Source organism: Thalassophryne amazonica, chromosome 10, assembly GCF_902500255.1.
Source record: "Thalassophryne amazonica chromosome 10, fThaAma1.1, whole genome shotgun sequence".
NCBI lineage: Eukaryota > Metazoa > Chordata > Actinopteri > Batrachoidiformes > Batrachoididae > Thalassophryne > Thalassophryne amazonica.
Genome location: NC_047112.1, coordinates 1412703 through 1432756, shown reverse-complemented (window position 1 = coordinate 1432756; position 20054 = coordinate 1412703). Strand labels below are relative to the sequence as shown.

The 20054-nt window shown below is 42.5% G+C and overlaps 1 protein-coding gene across 2 annotated transcripts; it reads left to right on the top strand.

Annotated features, from left to right (window-relative positions):
• The first annotated feature begins 8117 nt into the window (after window positions 1-8117).
• Window positions 8118-18043, top strand: zbtb37 (zinc finger and BTB domain containing 37). Of its 2 annotated transcripts, none has more exons than XM_034179273.1 (4): window positions 8118-8254; window positions 15697-16425; window positions 16498-16597; window positions 16804-18043. In XM_034179273.1, exons 1-4 carry the CDS (start codon window positions 8205-8207, stop codon window positions 17320-17322), a joined length of 1398 nt encoding a protein of 465 aa, XP_034035164.1. In that variant the 5' UTR covers window positions 8118-8204; the 3' UTR covers window positions 17323-18043. The 2 variants fall into 2 exon arrangements, with proteins under 2 accessions (XP_034035164.1, XP_034035163.1); XM_034179272.1 differs by lacking the exon at window positions 8118-8254 and adding an exon at window positions 8687-8819 and having other exon boundaries at window positions 15485-16425.
• Window positions 18044-20054: the final 2011 nt, after the last annotated feature.

The window sequence follows — 20054 nt, the reverse complement described above, 5'->3', positions numbered from 1 at the left end:
TACCACGCTGCTACAGACTCAGAAAATTTAATATTATTCATAGATTTTTTTTTTTTTTAAGGCATTTAACTCAGTCAGGCACAATTTTCTTATGGAATCCCTAAAAGTTTTTGGTTTTGAAGAAAGGTTTTGTAAAATAATTCATCTTTTTTATAAGAAAATATATAGCTATGTTAGGGTGGTTCAAAAAAATAAAAGTTGGAAATTCATTACTCTAACCCCTTCATTTTATGATGCTTTGGGAAAAAAGAAAGCCTGTCAAAATTTTTTGTCATACATTAATATTTAGAGGTAGCACATCATAGCTGAAGGCTGTAAATATATCAGTTATCGCTGCCCGAGTGACCATGCAATAGGTTATCCATTATCCAGTATCTAATCACATCACTTATAAAGAGGACAGATGTTAACCACCTGAGTGTAACTAAAGTATAATTTTATATTCAATTTAAAACTATAAATAGGTTTAAATATTCCTCACAAACAACATACTTTCTTCTTCTTCTTCGTCTTTCGGCTGTTCCCGTTAGGGGTCGCCACAGCAGATCAATCGTTTCCATCTCACCGTGTCCTCTGTATCTTCCTCTGTCTCACCAACCACCTGCATGTCCTCTCTCAGCACATCCATAAACCTCCTCTTTGGTCTCCCTCTTCTCCTCCTGCCTGGTGGCTCCATCCTCAGCATCCTTCTCCCTATATACCCTGGGTCCCTCCTCTGCACATGTCCAAACCATCTCAATCTCGCCTCCATGACTTTGTCTCCAAACCGTCCCACCTGAGCTGTCCCTCTGATATGTTCATTCCTAATCTTGTCCATTCTTGTCACTCCCAAAGAGAATCTCAACATCTTCAGCTCTGCCACCTCCAGCTCTGCCTCCTGTCTTTTTGTTAGTGCCACCGTCTCTAAGCCGTCCAACATAGCTGGTCTCACTACTGTCTTGTAATCTTTCTCCTTCACTCTTGCTGATATTCTTCGGTCACAAATCACTCCTGCCACCTTTCTCCACCCAATCCACCCTGCCTGCACTCTCTTCTTCACCTCTCTACCACACTCTCCATTACTTTGAACAGTTGACCCCAAATATTTAAACTCATCTACTTTCACCACTTCTACTCCTTGTAACTGCACTATTCCACTGGGCTCCCTCTCATTCACACACATGTACTCAGTCTTGCTTCTACTGACTTTCATTCCCCTTCTCTCCAAGCATATCTCCACTTCTCCAGACTAGACTCAACTAGCTCTCTACTCTCACTACAGATCACAATGTCATCTGCAAACATCATAGTCCATGGGGACTCCTGTCTGATCTCATCCGTTAACCTGTCCATCACCACTGCAAACAAGAAAGGACTCTGAGCTGATCCTTGGTGTAATCCCACCTCCGCCTTGAATGAGTCTGTCATTCCGACTGCGCATCTCACCGTTGTCACACTATTCTTGTACATGTCCTGCACTACCCTAACATACTTCTCTGCCACTCCAGACTTCCTCATACAATGCCACAACTCTTCTCTTGGCACCCTATCATAAGCTTTTTCTAAGTCCACAAACACACAATGTAACTCTTTCTGTCCTTCTCTGTACTTTTCCAACAGTATTCTCAGAGCAAACATTGCATCTGTAGTGCTCTTTCTCAGCATGAAACCATATTGCTGCTCACAGATCTTCACCTGTTTTCTAAGCCTAGCTTCTACTACTCTTTCCCATAACTTCATGCTGTGGCTGATCAGCTTTATGCCTCTGTAGTTACTGCAGCTCTGCACATCACCCTTGTTCTTGAAAATAGGAATCAGCACACTTAATCTGGTTAGAAACTCTACTGCCATCTCTCCTAGACATTTCCATGCCTCCATTGGAATGTCATCTGGACCAACTGCCTTTCCACTCTTCATCCTCTTCATAGCAGCCCTCACTTCTTCCTTACTAATCTCTTGTACTTCCTGATTTACTCTCACCACATCATCCAGCCTTTTCTCTCGCTCATTTTCTTTATTCATCAGCTCTTCAAAATATTCCCTCCACCTTCTCAGCACACACTCCTCACTTGTCAGCACATTACCATGTGCATCTTTTACCACCCTAACCTGCTGCACATCCTTTCCAGCTCTGTCCCTTTGTCTGGCCAATCGGTACAAGTCTTTTTCTCCTTCCTTACTATTCAACTTCTTGTACAGCTCGCAATATGCCTTTTCCTTTGCTTTTGCCACTTCTCTTCTCGCCCTACGCCGCATCTCCTTGTACTCCTGTCTACTTTCTTCATCTCTCTGACTATCCCAAAACTTTTTCGCCAACCTCTTCTCCTTATGCTTTCCTGGACCTCTTCATTCCACCACCAAGTCTCCTTGTCTTCCTTCCACTGTCCAGATGTCATACCCAGTACTGTCCTAGCTGTCTCCCTCACCACATCTGCAGTACTTTTCCAGTTGTCCAAAATTGCTTCCCCTCCAACTAGTGCTTCTCTCACCTGCTCGCTAAAATTTCACACAACAGTCTTCCTCCTTCAGCTTCCACCATCTGATCCTTTGTTGAGCTCTCACTCTCTTCTTCTTCTTTACCTCTAAAGTCATCCTACAAACAACCATCCTATGCTGTCTAGTGACACTCTCTCTGCTACCACCTTAGTCTGTGATTCTTTAGCTTGCATCTCCTATAAGAATGTAGTCCACCTGTGTGCACCTTCCTGCACTCTTATATGTTACCCTGTGCTCCTCCCTTTTCTTAAAGTAGGTATTCACCACAGCCATTTCCATCCTTTTTGCAAAATCAACTACCATCTGTCCTTCCCCATTCCTATCCTTGATACATATCTACCCATTACTTCCTCATCACCTCTGTTCCCTTCACCAACATGCCCATTGAAGTCTGCTCCTATCACCACTCTTTCATGCTTGGGCACACTCTCCACCACCTCATCTAACACACTCCAGAAATCTTCTTTTCTCCTTCATCTCACATCCTACCTGTGGGGCATATGCACTGATGATATTCATCATCACCCCTCAATTTCCAACTTCACACTCATACACCCTGTCAGACACTCGCTTAACCTCCAACACACTTTTAACATACTCTTCCTTTAAAATGACCCCAACACCATTTCTCTTCCTGTCCTCACCATGGTACAACAACTTGTACCCACCGCCGATGCTCCTGCTCTTACTTCCCTTCCACTTGGTCTCTTGCACCACACAATATGTCTACCTTTCTCCTCTCATCATATCAGCCAGCTCCTCTCCCTTACCAGTCATACTATCAACATTCAAAGTCCCCACTCTCATTTCCACCCTTCTAGTTTTCTTCTTCTCCCGCTGTTCATGGCAACGTTTTCCTCCTCTTCTTCGTCGTCGTCTTCGCCCAGCAGTAGCCCAATTTCCACCGGCACCCTGTTGGGCAATAGCACCGGTGGCGGACGTTGTTAACCCGGGCCGCGACCGATCCGGTATGGGAATTCAATTCTGATTCTGCATTGTTGGGTTGGCTTGTTTTACGCCAGATGCCCTTCCTGACGCAACCCTCCTCATTTATCCGGGCTTGGGACCGGCACTCAGAATGTACTGGCTGCACAAAATGTTATTTTAGGCTACAAACTGAAAATCTTGCTTCAATTCACAGCTTCTTTTCTTTCAGATCTTTGGTGATGGTGAATCTAACATGAGATAAATGTAAAAAGAGACACTTGCTGACTAAACATGCTTAACCATTAACTGGAAACGTCAGTAAAACACGTCAGCTACTAGAAGTAGAACATTTGTATACCTTATTGGTTCCACCGACTGTGACATAAAGGGAAACAAACTGCCCTCAAATGGGCAAATACTCAAGGTATTTATCTTCAGTCACACTGATTTGAAGAAAACTGTCCATGATGCTGCTGTGACCTCTATAGACATGGCAATTCCTTTCTGGGAGAGAGCTAGAATCCCACTGAGGGCAAAGCAGCATCTGATCACCAAGTTAGAAAAGTTGTTCGGAAAATGAAAAACATGGAAGAAGACCAAAAATCGCAATACAGACAAGTAGAAGAAAGATGAAACAGTGTTTTGTGAATGCCGTCACCATAATGAACTCAAAAAAGTGACCACTCCACAAATTAAACCTGAACTGCTTTACTTCTGTTTTATTTGATTTTATTAGATCTTACTGTACATTTTATTTATCTTACTAGGTCTTATTCTATTTCTTCTTTTACTTCCATGTATTTTATGTATCTTATTTTTGTTTTATTCGTGTGTTTGTATGAATGTTTTATGACTGGTTTTTTTTGTCTTTTTTGTGCTGGTGAGCCAAAGACAATTTTCTACATTGGTGGACAATAAAGAATTATTCTATTCTATTCTATTCTATTGGATGACTTGTTTGACATGGCACATCAGGATGTCCTAACAATGATAAAGATTGAAGACTACAAATACATTGTGAAAGCATTTCACTAGATAGTCTCAGTCCATTTACCATGTTTTAGGTGTTCAGTATAATCAAGTCATTATCATGGTAAAGGATATTCTCTTATGTTACACGCTGTATCAGTGGTTCTTGTGCTGATCATACATTTATTTTGAATATCAAGTACTGCAAGGCATAAAGAATATTATTGTTTTGAGCTAGATCAAAATATTTGTGGAAATATATAAAGCATAGACTTATTTAAATTTATCAATAATGAAACAGTATTTGATCAATTATATGAAAAATTACAATGTTTGATTGTTAACAAAATCTTCATGACCCAGTATGTAGGTATTGTAGGAGCATGATACATGTACGAGAAGAACTGCATCTCACAATTCATATTTTAGTGTTTACTATTTTTATGGGATATGAAAAGAATTGATTTTCCAATGTATTGCCATAATCTGTCCTGACATATCAATATTAAACTGACAGAAATAAATGTGGAAATATTTGTTTAATTTCCATACTATATATGACAAGTTATTGCAAGCAAATCTTTAAGGGCTGTGTGCGACCAGTAAATATTTATTAGATTTTTATGAAATTGTACATGATGTGTTTTATGTTAGGTACAACAACATGTAGAGGGTGAGACTTGAAGTTTTTTGAAAAAAAATTTTTTTGACCATTTTTATGGACCACCCTAAGCTATGCTGCATAAGATCCTGGCATCACCCAAGAATTGATGTATCTTGTGGTTATAAGACACGGTTGTCCAATTTCACCACAATTATTCATTCTATGCACACAACTAATGGCTGGTCTTATATTTGAGCGCCTTGGGGCAACTGTTTGTTGTGATTTGGCGCTATACAAGAAAAAGTTGATTGATTGATTGATTGATAGTGAATAACCAAGAGTTAGAGGGTATTAGAGTATTTGACAAAGAATTCAAAATAAGTCAATTTGCTGATGATATGGTTGTTTTTTTAAAGGACAAGTCATCTCTTAAAAAAAACCCTGAACGTTGTATCAAATTTCTCTCAGGCATCAGGCCTTTCTCTTAATCTCAAAAAAATGCGAACTACTGCCACTTTACAACTGCACTGACAGAGACTTAGAGTCTATTCCTGTGATGACTGAAATCAAATATCTGGGCATAAATGTTACTAGAGAGATAAAACAAGAGAATCGAGAAATATTAAGGAAAAAATTGAAGAAATCACTAAAAGCTTAAATCACTGGCTAACCAGGGATCTGACTATATTAGGCAGAAATGTATTATCAAAATCTGAAGGCATCTCAAAACTAGCGTATACAAGCTACTCATTATATATAACCCCACAAAACATTAAAAAAACAAACTCAATAATATATCAATTCATTTGGCATAATAAAACCCATTACATCAAAAAATCTCAATTAGTTAAGAATTACAGTAAAGGAGGTTTAAAAACAATAGGCTTTGAATCCATGATTGGGGTTTTCAGAGTGAACTGGATAAAAGCCTTTTAAACAAACCAGATTCTATATGGTTTCACAATCCTCAAAAAAGATCTTTGATCAAGTAGGAGGTCTGGAATTTCTTTAAAATGTGATTTTGAAATATCTAAGCTGCCTGTAAAGTTATCTGAATATCATAAACAAGTTCTGCACTTTTGGAAGATGGTATTTACACATAATTTCACGCCACATGGCTCCACCTTGTGGAACAATAGAGTAATTACGTCTAACAAGAAAAACATTATTCAGAAATGGTATGAAAAAAAAAATATTTGTCACAGATATTTTAGATATAGATGGTCACTTCTTAGTTTAATCAGAGTTTGAGTCAAAATTTAATATTAAAAAGTTCTAATAGGGAATTTAACAGAGTTTGTAAAGCTATTCCTATTGCTTTATTAAACATGATTCAAAATTATTTAAATTATCATAAAGAACAAACACTGTTACCAAAGATACAACTGAATAATATTTCCCTTAAAGATAAAGATATGAATAATAAAATGATTAATCAAATATTTGAATGTAAACTATTTCACGATTTGGATAGAAGTACAAGAATTTACAATAGAGAGAAAATTACAAACAACTATATGAACTTTTGAAATGGCCAATACCTCCTAAATTAAAGAAATGCTGTTGAAAATTTTGCATGGTTACTACCCAGTTACAAATGTATTGAAAAAAGGTTTGGGTTCGAGGTGGAGCCGTGTGGCTTTTGCTCTCAAGTGGAGGAAATAATTGAACATCTGTTTTTCTCCTGTTCTGAAACAAAATCCTTTGGGAATGACGTTAAAAGGTGGATGCAAATCGAATAGACAAAATACCGCAACTAAATTTGGAACAAATTCTTTATGGTATAGACAAAATGCCAAAAGAGATAACGAGACTCTGTAACATTGTTATAATTATGGGTAAATATCACATACATAAAAGTAAATGGCAATGTAGAAAACCATCCCTTCTGCTGTTTAAAACTGAAATACAGTCATATTTTGCTTCCTTGTCACTTTTAAAAGACTCAAGTAAAGACTCACAAATGCTTTGTGAAAATGTCTCCACATATTTGTTTTGAATGTTAATTATTACAAATATGCAATGAATGTAAATGGATTATGTGAAAAAAAAATGCCTTGTAAATACTGTCCTATGTATTTTTTTAACTTTTGTTTCTACCTTTTATTTGTATGTTACTGAACATTGTTGTGAAATGTTCAAATGCGCTTATCTCCCAACGAGTTTTGTACACTATATTGTTAAAAAAAAAATAAAAATCAGATTACAAAAAACGGTGTTTTTTGTTGTTGTTTGTTTGTTTTAGAAGTGTTTATTTATTGCTACTTTTACATGATGTCTGAGAAACATGTTCGCTTAAAACAGCAACGCTGGCAGTTTTGGAGCATTTATTAGTTATTTATTTCCCGCCATGTTGGATTAGCAAGAGCAGCCAGTGATGTCACTGTTGCCTCTCCTCCTCTGATTGGCTGTGTGATCTGTGACATCACTGTCGACTTTACACGTTGTTTAAGGTCGTCTGTGCTTTTGAAATTTTATCCTTTGGAGAAAATATTTATTAATTTTTTCAAGACAATGAGAATTTTGCTTGGGTTGGTGATGTCATATTATATGGTGAGGTCATATTATGAATCACTTATTTAATGGCTAATAAATAAAATTATAATGGTGCCAAAGAAAACTGTTTTTATGTCTTAAATCTTGAAAAGCTTGGCTGTATACTTTTAAGAGCCCAGGCGGTGTGAGGCAGAGGACACACCCACTATTTCCATGGTTACTTTGAGAAGTTGGGGACATGACAAATCAAAAAAAATCGGTCACGTGACTCATGGTGCCATCTTGGTTCCAAATACTGTTCGCTGTTAATCTGTCTGCATGTAAATCCACTATTTAAGTGACTTCATCATCAAAGCTTTGAGAGGTAAATTTATTGTTCAGTCCATGTCCAGTAAAACTCACCTAAACCGTCATCGTATAAACCAGATATTCACAGTCACCAGACAAAAAAGTCCAAAGTTTTTGTATTGTTTTCCATGTAACAAACACCATATATAATGGATTTTTCGCGCTCAGTGTATTTCCATTAAAACCCCGAGCGGTCTGGACATGCACAGTAACAGAGGTACAAATTAAAGTTCAGCTCGGACACTCTCTGAAAATTTGATAGCTTAACTATTTTTATATTTATTCTGATAGCACCTGGATGTGTTGCTGTATGTGGTTAAATGATTTTAAAAAATGTTGAAAACGTTAAAGGTTCATTCAGTAGTTCAGCGCAGTTGGAACCAAAATGGCTCCATGTTCTGATTTGATGCCACTCTCTCTACTCAAGGCACTCTAGTTGGCATGAACCAGGTGTCCACCTGAGTGGTTGTCATCCAGAACAGGCTGAAATGAAAAGTTGATCAAACCTATTGCTATAATGATCTATGTACAACAATAAGTGAGGTAATATGTTTTAATCTTAATTTACATTATGTTATAATACCGATAATAAATAAAGACAACGTTTACATAGAAAATAAATCAAGTGCCTCTTCTGACCTCCGACTTTTCACAGATGCATTTCGGGAAGAGTAGTACTTCAAGACACAGTTGAGCTCGCCGCCTCTACAGCGAAGGACTACACGTCCCAGAATGCCGTGCGCCTTTTCTTCCTTCCTGCAGTCTCAGTCCTGCCGTGAAAAAGAAGATGAGAAGCGGCGGCAGCCCGCCGATATCGAACCTGAACCGGGAGCGGAGGCCGAGCGCCGCGGCTCTTCCTCGGCCTTGAAGCGGTCACTAACCCCGCTGGAGCAGGAACGGACCAAACCGAACCGCCGTCACCTCCGGTACCAATGTCCGGCTAAGCGTCCGCAGAACCGAACTCTAAACCAGATCCGATCCACTCCGTGATCCGCTCCAGGTGAGAGGCCGGTCCCGGTCCCGGTCCCCAGGATCCGGCTCCAACGGGGTTTGGTTCAGCTGTGTCGATCTGGATTTGGATCCGGATCTGTTCCTTTGATCATGTACTTCTGGTTTAGTCTCCTGATCCAGATCTGTGTCTGCATGTGGATCACGGTGCTGATCTGGATTAAAGTCATGTTCTGGGTGGGTTTGAGGTCCACTGATGCATTGTGGGGTTTTTAATTAAAGTGGATGTAGTGGATCAGCGGTTAGCACTGCTGAGGGTTCCGGGTTCAGTTCCCGCCTGGTTTTTCCAGTGTGGAGTTCACCTGGGTTCTGTCCAGGTGTTCTGGCTCTGCACATTCCCACAGACACACGGGTTCCGTGTGGGTGTGTGTGTCCTGCTAGCCCCACCTCTCACCCCTATGACCTGGGATAGGCTCCGCCCACATGACTGGCGTGATGATTTAATGACATCATGTTTGTCATTAACATGGATCCAGATCAGGGTTAGTCCCAAATCCACAGAACATTCTGAGGTCAGGTTTGGGGTCTGAACCCCCCAGAAGCTACCACACTAAAGGTTTTTGGATCCATTTGAAAACCAACAAAGGAGATATGACATTCCTGCACACAGACCTGATGGTCACTCCAGGACCCGAGTCCAGACCCAAACCCTAAAATCGAGACCACAACTAAACTCACCATGCAAACAGAGCTTCTGACCTTTGACATCATGACTCCATAAGCTCTGTCCAGGCGTCTCTGAATCTCAGAGACCGAGCACCCGAGGACATGAATGTCTCTACAAGGTCAACGCATCTGATGGAGGAGTCCAGGACGTCACTGAGACACACTGATAATAAGAATCAATTATTATGATTAGGGCCGCACCTAACAATTGTTATTGATTGATTCATCCGTCAATTATTTCTTTGATTAATCTATTATTAATTCATGTAACCATAGATTTACCCAAACTGAAATTTCTAAACTTGTAATTTAGATTTAAATATTCAACCGTCTTCACTATGAAACAAAAATATGAAGGTTTGCTTGTACATTCTGTTGACTTTCTCCCTTTGTCCACTTGGGGTCACCACAGCTGATCCGACATGGAGCTGTGTGTTGATTTGGCACAAATTTGTACCCCATGCCTTTCATGACGCATCTCGTGCACGCGCACACGCACACACACACACACACACACACACACACACCAGGAGAGGGAGACAGAGTGCACTCTTCCAGTACCGGATGCCAGAGAGCAGTGATACTCCGGTGTTTAATCATTTAGTCCGAGAACTGTTTAGGTTCCGGTTTCACTAGTCGTTTTTATGTCATGGTCCATCTGTACCAAAAGGGTGTAAGCGTTCTGAAATAGACTCTTCTCACACTTTTAGGAAGAATTTCATCAAATGTTGCACTAGTCCTTGTTTTACGTTGGTCATACGCTTGTTAATATGTGGTTGGACTTGAGCCCATTTCAGCAGAGTTCCAGCCCTCAATGATCAAATCTCATCCTTCTGTTGAGTAACAGCGCATGCTACAGTTTGCACGTGTATTACAGACTTCCTGTCTGTTGTTTAACTTGCTTTTTTGGGGGGGGGGTGCGACATACATTCTAGAAAATACAGCAATTCAAAACTCGCAGATTGACGATGACCCAACTCATAACGGGTCATTAGCCTGTGATATTTTGATGTGAAAAAAGCAGAATGCTCTGCAACATTAGTTATCTGATGTTCCATAAAGGTTAAAGATTAAAAACAGCAGCAGTGAAGTACTGACAACCTGGGGACCAAATCAAGAGTCTCTGGTCAGGAATAATAGGACTGTGATCAACACAAACCAAGAGGTTTCCATCCTCCACTGGTCACATGATGAGGCTGAGGATGCTTGCCTCTACTGGTGTTTGGCTCTCACTGCGGTATTGGATCACTTCCTGTTCCGGAGCACAGCGGTGTTTTTCTGTATCTGTTAGCTGTTTAATCTGCGTAGTTAGATTGATCTAGTTAACTAGATAACGATTTGTTTCCCAGTGTAATCTTTACGTGCCTTAACTAAAGCACTCCCTCTGCTGAATCACCTCTAAATTATTTACACATTATTCACTTTGTGTGTTTTTAGGAATCCGCTAGCTTAGCGCAGCTACTAGCTCTTAGCCGGTTTAGCATGGCGGCTTCTCCTGTCTCTCCCGTACTTTTCTGCTCTGGGTGTGAAATGTTTAGTTATTCCTCGGCCTCCTTTAGCAGTAATGGTACTTGTAATAAGTGTAGCTTATTCATAGCTTTGGAGGCCAGGCTGTGCGAATTGGAGACTCGGCTCTGCACCGTGGAAAATTCTACAGCTAGCCAGGCCCCTGTAGTCGGTAGCTTAGCCGCCGTTAGTTTCCCTCTGACAGATCCCGAGCAGCCGGGAAAGCAGGCCGACTGGGTGACTGTGAGGAGGAAGCGTAGCCCTAAACAGAAGCCCCATGTACACCGCCAACCCGTTCACATTTCTAACCGTTTTTCCCCACTCTGCGACACACCCGCCGAGGATCAAACTCTGGTTATTGGCGACTCTGTTTTGAGAAATGTGAAGTTAGCGACACCCGCAACCATAGTCAATTGTCTTCCGGGGGCCAGAGCAGGCGACATTGAAGGAAATTTGAAACTGCTGGCTAAGGCTAAGCGTAAATTTGGTAAGATTGTAATTCACGTCGGCAGTAATGACACCCGGTTACGCCAATCGGAGGTCACTAAAATTAACATTGAATCGGTGTGTAACTTTGCAAAAACAATGTCGGACTCTGTAGTTTTCTCTGGGCCCCTCCCCAATTGGACCGGGAGTGACATGTTTAGCCGCATGTTCTCCTTGAATTGCTGGCTGTCTGAGTGGTGTCCAAAAAATGAAGTGGGCTTCATAGATAATTGGCAAAGCTTCTGGGGAAAACCTGGTCTTGTTAGGAGAGACGGCATCCATCCCACTTTGGATGGAGCAGCTCTCATTTCTAGAAATCTGGCCAATTTTCTTAAATCCTCCAAACCGTGACTATCCAGGGTTGGGACCAGGAAGCAGAGTTGTAGTCTTACACACCTCTCTGCAGCTTCTCTCCCCCTGCCATCCCCTCATTACCCCATCCCCGTAGAGACGGTGCCTGCTCCCAGACCACCAATAACCAGCAAAAATCTATTTAAGCATAAAAATTCAAAAAGAAAAAATAATATAGCACCTTCAACTGCACCACAGACTAAAACAGTTAAATGTGGTCTATTAAACATTAGGTCTCTCTCTTCTAAGTCCCTGTTAGTAAATGATATAATAATTGATCAACATATTGATTTATTCTGCCTTACAGAAACCTGGTTACAGCAGGATGAATATGTTAGTTTAAATGAGTCAACATCCCCGAGTCACACTAACTGTCAGAATGCTCGTAGCACGGGCCGAGGAGGAGGATTAGCAGCAATCTTCCATTCCAGCTTATTAATTAATCAAAAACCCAGACAGAGCTTTAATTCATTTGAAAGCTTGACTCTTAGTCTTGTCCATCCAAATTGGAAGTCCCAAAAACCAGTTTTATTTGTTGTTATCTATCGTCCTCCTGGTCGTTACTGTGAGTTTCTCTGTGAATTTTCAGACCTTTTGTCTGACTTAGTGCTTAGCTCAGATAAGATAATTATAGTGGGTGATTTTAACATCCACACAGATGCTGAGAATTACAGCCTCAACACTGCATTTAATCTATTATTAGACTCTATTGGCTTTGCTCAAAATGTAAATGAGTCCACCCACCACTTTAATCATATCTTAGATCTTGTTCTGACTTATGGTATGGAAATTGAAGACTTAACAGTATTCCCTGAAAACTCCCTTCTGTCTGATCATTTCTTAATAACATTTACATTTACTCTGATGGACTACCCAGCAGTGGGGAATAAGTTTCATTACACTAGAAGTCTTTCAGAAAGCGCTGTAACTAGGTTTAAGGATATGATTCCTTTATGTTCTCTAATGCCATATACCAACACAGTGCAGAGTAGCTACCTAAACTCTGTGAGATAGAGTATCTCGTCAATAGTTTTACATCCTCATTGAAGACAACTTTGGATGCTGTAGCTCCTCTGAAAAAGAGAGCTTTAAATCAGAAGTGCCTGACTCCGTGGTATAACTCACAAACTCGCAGCTTAAAGCAGATAACCCGTAAGTTGGAGAGGAAATGGCGTCTCACTAATTTAGAAGATCTTCACTTAGCCTGGAAAAAGAGTCTGTTGCTCTATAAAAAAAAAGCCCTCTGTAAAGCTAGGACATCTTACTACTCATCACTAATTGAAGAAAATAAGAACAACCCCAGGTTTCTTTTCAGCACTGTAGCCAGGCTGACAGAGTCAGAGCTCTATTGAGCCGAGTATTCCTTTAGCTTTAACTAGTAATGACTTCATGACTTTCTTTGCTAATAAAATTTTAACTATTAGAGAAAAAATTACTCATAACCATCCCAAAGACGTATCGTTATCTTTGTCTGCTTTCAGTGATGCCGGTATTTGGTTAGACTCTTTCTCTCAGATTGTTCTGTCTGAGTTATTTTCATTAGTTACTTCATCCAAACCATCAACATGTCTATTAGACCCCATTCCTACCAGGCTGCTCAAGGAAGCCCTACCATTATTTAATGCTTCAATCTTAAATATGATCAATCTATCTTTATTAGTTGGCTATGTACCACAGGCTTTTAAGGTGGCAGTAATTAAACCATTACTTAAAAAGCCATCACTTGACCCAGCTATCTTAGCTAATTATAGGCCAATCTCCAACCTTCCTTTTCTCTCAGAAATTCTTGAAAGGGTAGTTGTAAAACAGCTAACTGATCATCTGCAGAGGAATGGTCTATTTGAAGAGTTTCAGTCAGGTTTAGAATTCATCATAGTACAGAAACAGCATTAGTGAAGGTTACAAATGATCTTCTTATGGCCTCAGACAGTGGACTCATCTCTGTGCTTGTTCTGTTAGACCTCAGTGCTGCTTTTGATACTGTTGACCATAAAATTTTATTACAGAGATTAGAGCATGCCATAGGTATTAAAGGCACTGCGCTGCGGTGGTTTGAATCATATTTATCTAATAGATTACAATTTGTTCATGTAAATGGGGAATCTTCTTCACAGACTAAGGTTAATTATGGAGTTCCACAAGGTTCTGTGCTAGGACCAATTTTATTCACTTTATACATGCTTCCCTTAGGCAGTATTATTAGACGGCATTGCTTAAATTTTCATTGTTACACAGATGATACCCAGCTTTATCTATCCATGAAGCCAGAGGACACACACCAATTAGCTAAACTGTAGGATTGTCTTACAGACATAAAGACATGGATGACCTCTAATTCCTGCTTTTAAACTCAGATAAAACTGAAGTTATTGTACTTGGCCCCACAAATCTTAGAAGCATGGTGTCTAACCAGATCGTTACTCTGGATGGCATTACCCTGACCTCTAGTAATACTGTGAGAAATCTTGGAGTCATTTTTGATCAGGATATGTCATTCAAAGCGCATATTAAACAAATATGTAGGACTGCTTTTTTGCATTTACGCAATATCTCTAAAATTAGAAAGGTCTGGTCTCAGAGTGATGCTGAAAAACTAATTCATGCATTTATTTCCTCTAGGCTGGACTATTGTAATTCATTATTATCAGGTTGTCCTAAAAGTTCCCTAAAAAGCCTTCAGTTAATTCAAAATGCTGCAGCTAGAGTACTGACAGGGACTAGAAGGAGAGAGCATATCTCACCCATATTGCCTCTCTTCATTGGCTTCCTGTTAATTCTAGAATATAATTTAAAATTCTTCTTCTTACTATAAGGTTTGAATAATCAGGTCCCATCTTATCTTATGGACCTCATAGTACCATATCACCCCAATAGAGCGCTTCGCTCTCAGACTGCAGGCTTACTTGTAGTTCCTAGGGTTTGTAAGAGTAGAATGGGGAGGCAGAGCCTTCAGCTTTCAGGCTCCTCTCCTGTGGAACCAGCTCCCAATTCAGATCAGGGAGACAGACACCCTCTCTACTTTTAAGATTAGGCTTTAAAACTTTCCTTTTTGCTAAAGCTATAGTTAGGGCTGGATCAGGTGACCCTGAACCATCCCTTAGTTATGCTGCTATAGGACTTAGACTGCTGGGGGGTTCCATGATGCGCTGTTTCTTTCTCTTTTGCTCTGTATGCACCACTCTGCATTTAATCATTAGTGATCGATCTCTGCTCCCCTCCACAGCATGTCTTTTTCCTGGTTCTCTCCCTCAGCCCCAACCAGTCCTAGCAGAAGACTGCCCCTCCCTGAGCGTGGTTCTGCTGGAGGTTTCTTCCTGTTAAAAGGGAGTTTTTCCTTCCCACTGTCGCCAAGTGCTTGCTCACAGGGGGTCGTTTTGACCGTTGAGGTTTTTCTGTAATTATTGTATGGCTTTTGACTTACAATATAAAGCGCCTTGGGGCAACTGTTTGTTGTGATTTGGCGCTATATAAATAAAATTGATTTGATTTGATCCAAGTCCTCATTTCCCGGCAGTATCACAGGCCTGGCAGCCCACCAGGCCTGTGATACTGGCGGGCAAACAATAATTTATCCTCAATTTAAAGATAACAGTCCACACGAGTAGCAAGTACTGGCCCTAATCTGGTTCTGATCTGGTCCTGTTGTAGGGTTCCAGAAGAATGGAGCGCTCCGGCAGCATCCAGCTGGACATCCCAGACTTCAGTAACTCAGTTCTGTCACACCTGAACCAGCTGAGAGTTCAAGGCCGTCTGTGCGACATCGTGGTTAACGTGCAGGGGCAGAGCTTCCGGGCCCACAAGGTCGTACTCGCTGCTAGCTCTCCATACTTCCGAGACCACATGTCTCTGAGCCAAATGAGCACTGTGTCACTGACGGTGATTCGAAACCCGTCGGTGTTTGAGCAGCTGCTGTCCTTCTGCTACACGGGGCGGCTGTGCCTACAGCTCGCCGACATCATAAGCTACCTGACAGCTGCCAGCTTCTTGCAGATGCAGCATATCATTGACCGCTGCACCCAGATCCTGGAAGGGATCCACTTGAAGATCAGCTTGGCTGATCTGGATGAGGTGTCCAGGGATGAAGAGGCTGTCCGAGGGTCCAGGAGCGATGGCGGCAGGAACCTGGAGGCTGTGGTGCGAGGAGGTGGCCATCATGGCAGCATGCGGCTCATCGGCCCGCGGGGAGGGTCGGAGGTTTGTGAAGTGATCAGCCCTGTGGAGGAACCACTCAGCCCTCCACCCACCGTGGAGAACAGCGGGCTGGAGGGGCCAGGGACTGTTGTGGGCAGAGCGGGAAAAGAACCCATCCTTCGCATCAACAGGGCCGGCCAGTGGTACGTGGAGACTAGCAGTGAGCCGGACCACACTGGCAGCGCCGAGGAGGGAGGCAGCATGGATGGAATGAGGATCAAGACAGAGAGGATGGAGGAGTGGATTGGAAGTGGGGATCACCAGGAGGGCGGCGCAGTGGAGGAGGTGGGCACTGTGATGATTGACACATCAGGACGCAGCACACTGGTTCCAGGGCCGGCGGGAGCACTGGGTACGAGGAGCGTGCAGCCGTCCAGCAGCTTCAGTGAGTCAGACAGGTGAGTCACAGGAACAACAACGTTGCATCCCGACTGAACCGCAGTGGTCTGATACCGCTTTGTGATTCACAGGTTCAGTCCCACCGGCAGTGTGGTCGTTCTGACAGAACGTCAGAGGGCGAAAAGCGAGTCGCCGAGCAGGGCTGACGAACTCCGGCAGCCGAGCTCCCAGGTACCTCATCCGCCATCCAGACTAGATGCTGGTTTCTAGTCCAAAGTCATGTGAAGTCTCAGTGACAGGATGATCTCTGGATGATAGTTTGTAGTTCGAAGGTTCAGCTGTCTGAAAACCTTTGGTTAATAAATGTGAACTTGCTTGTTTGGTTCACCTGTTACATAGCAGTTAACTCTTATTCATGAGATGTTTCTCACCGGCAGGGGGAGGAGCATACTGCCTTTGATATGGGCGGCTACGAGGACTACCTGAGAGAGCAGGTTGGAGACCGCTGGTTCCGCTACAACCCGCGACTAACCTGCATCTACTGCTGCAAGTCCTTCAACCAGAAAGGCAGCCTGGACCGCCACATGCGCCTCCACATGGGCATCACGCCGTTCGTCTGCCGCATCTGTGGGAAGAAGTACACTCGCAAAGACCAGCTGGAATACCACATCCGCAAGCACACCGGCAACAAGCCCTTCCACTGTCACGTTTGTGGCAAAAGCTTCCCCTTCCAGGCCATCCTCAACCAGCACTTCCGTAAGAACCACCCAGGCTGCGCTCCACAGGAGGCTCACAGCGCCTCCCCAGAGACCACCACCGCCTCCGTGACGTCCAGGGGAGGGCCGAGTGATGAGGCCTCCCCCAGCCAAGAGGAGTCAGAGGGCGGCAGTGGCATCGGTGGAGGCCAGTTTGGTGAGGGTCCTCAGACCTCTGTGTCCACAACTGGACCGGACTAACCCGGCGGGGAGGGCATGGTTCTGATCCTGTTGCTCCTGGTGCCATCAGGTGATACTCAGCTCAGTACAGCAGGGAGGACACTCTACACCCAGGGGGTTTTGTTTTTGTTTTGCTTTAAACCGCATCTACCTTCACAAAGCTATATGAAGAAACGCCACACACTCCGACAACCTCACACCGCCACGCCGCGGTTACCATTACAGGTTCACACTGCAGTCTGCCAAACGCACCGTTAAACCCTTCGATTTGCCTTGAGACAATCTGAGACTCCCGCGTAACTAGAATCGGTTTGATGTTCGAGTTCAGCCGCAGTGTGACCAGAGTCTCCGCTTCGCCTCATGTCACCGAAATGTTTCTACCATTTCCCCTCGAAAAATCGCCATTCCCTTTGCTCCCTTAATCAGCTTTATTTTGAGTTTTTGCCAGTTTCTTCACCAAAATCTGTCAAACTAATCAAATTGTTTTGGCTGCTTGAGTCCTGTGGTGGATTTCTAGAGGTGGCGGTCCAAACACTTTTGGACTGAGTCTGGGACTCATTTAGAGTTTTTCAGCTCTGATCTAACCTTTGACCTCACAGAACACTCACTGTAACTTTAACCTCATGAGCAGAGGTCAACGTGGGGTCACAGTGGACAAACTGACCGCATCAGAACATAAACCTGCACAACATAAATTATTCATTTTGGGACCTTTTTCACATTGATCAGGTGACTCAGCTGTTGATTTAAAAAAAAAAAAAAAAAAAATCAGCTTCCTGTTTGACAGGAAGACATCGGTTCTCTGTGCCGATGGTTTTTAAATGTTCGCACCTTTGAAGGTTCTGCTGCTGGTCTGCCTGCCTCCAGCTCAAACCAGCAGCAGGAACACAGAACTGTCCTCAGGTGTCTGGTTGACGGGAGGCGGAGCCTCGTCAGCTGCCTCTTCATCCAGTTGGTTCAATTCAGTTTATTTATATCACAACAAATTAAACTTGTGCTCCAACTGACCCAGAGATACTTAAACTTCAGAACTGAGCCAGAAGATTGGATTTAGGCTCCTGTCCTCCCGTCTGGTCAACTCTGGATAACAACAGAAGGAATGAGGTCACAGATCCCAGCAACGGACACAAGGTTCCTCTGTCGGGTATCTGGGCTTGGACCCCCGGACAGGATACGGGCTGTTTACAGTCAGGGTACATTAGTGGATTTTAAAGATAATGTTTGGTTTAATGACGAGGTAGAAATGACCAACAAAGTGTACTTTGCTGTACATGGATAACTACTGCTGGTCAATCAACAGCAACGGTCATTTGTTTACCAGCAGAACTCAGATTTGTACCAAAATATCTGGGTCATTTCCATGATGTCTAATTTTGATGGGCTGCCAAAACTATTATTTAGTTAGTAGGTAACCACTAAATGGACTCATTTCCCCGTCAAAGTGTCAAAACTGCCAGGATCACTGCCCAGCGGGGAAACGACCTGAAAATAACACATCTGTCAAAACTGTCCTTTCCAGAAATGCTTGTAGTCCATCACTACGTGAGAATGCAGTAACAACAGCAGTTGTACACTCTGAGTACGTACTTACCATCAACTGTTCGTAGTAGATACTATGGGTAGTTTGCACTAATCTTCGACTGTATAATTTACACAGCAATTAAACTGGTCATCAAAAAAAAAAATATATATTCGTGCATGGACTTTGAGAAGTGATTTTGGGTCATTTTGGGCTGCTGAACCTGAATCTGAGCTCGATCATGTCACGTTTTATTGCAGTCTGCATGTTCTGGATTGATGGATGACACAAAAGTTGCTCATTCACTCACGAGTTTGACGCCACTAATCGCACAAAAGCAGAGTTTTAAAACCAAGTTCATGAAATGTGAACAAAGAGCCGTAATATCACTTATGGAGCTGAAGAGGTGAGAGAGACGGCAGCTTTTACTTCAATGATATGAGAAATATGTTTTCAGATCGCAAAACTGTGATGTGATTGGAAAAAAAATAAATTCAGATTCAGCCCCACGTGACCCAAAATCAGTTAAGAACTCCATGCAAGAAAAAGTATGATCTTAGTAAAAAAAAAAAAAAAAATCCTCCCCAGAAAGTACAGCAGGAGATGATGGTGATGGTCTAGTGGTTAAGCGTTGGGCTTGAGACCAGAGGATCCTTGGTTCAAATCCCATCCTGACCAGAAAATCACCAAGGGGCCTTGGGCAAGGTCCTTAATCCCTAGTTGCTCCCAGTGTGTAGTGAGCGCCTTGTATGGCAGCAGCCTGACATCAGGGGTGAATGTGAGGCATTATTGTAAAGTGGTTTCAGCGTCTGATGCAGATGGAAAAGCGCGATATAAATGCAGTCCATTTACAGCAGATCATATCTGTGAGTTCATATATGCAAACATCTGCCAGCTCTGAAACTTTGGGCGTTTAAGTTCCCAGTCGGTGATTCGATGTGGATGAATAACTTGAGCAAATGTACCACTTTGACTTTTTGGTGCCAGTGACTCATGAACCCTGACTGTCAAACAGCCCATAAGAAGCCTGACCATCCTGGAGAGACTCTGAATAGAGCCGCTGCTGAAGTGGTTTGGACACTTATTGAGGATGCTGCCTGGTGGTCTCTCTAAGGAGGTCTTCCAGAGTTACAGAGGACAGGGAAGTATAGGATGAGCTGCCACCTGGATAAGTGGCAGAAAATGAATGAATGCTTTCCGTCTCAACTGCAGACTCAAGTTTCTGGTTAACCTT

What these genes read in the sequence shown, in the direction of transcription:
- zbtb37 (XM_034179272.1), top strand. Translation starts at nt 15,497, where the DNA reads ATGGAGCGCTCCGGCAGCATCCAGCTGGACATCCCAGACTTCAGTAAC. An exon ending in AGCTTCAGTGAGTCAGACAG is followed by an intron (nt 16,426 to 16,497) that starts GTGAGTCACAGG and finishes TGTGATTCACAG; the next exon opens with GTTCAGTCCCACCGGCAGTG. An exon ending in TCCGGCAGCCGAGCTCCCAG is followed by an intron (nt 16,598 to 16,803) that starts GTACCTCATCCG and finishes TCTCACCGGCAG; the next exon opens with GGGGAGGAGCATACTGCCTT.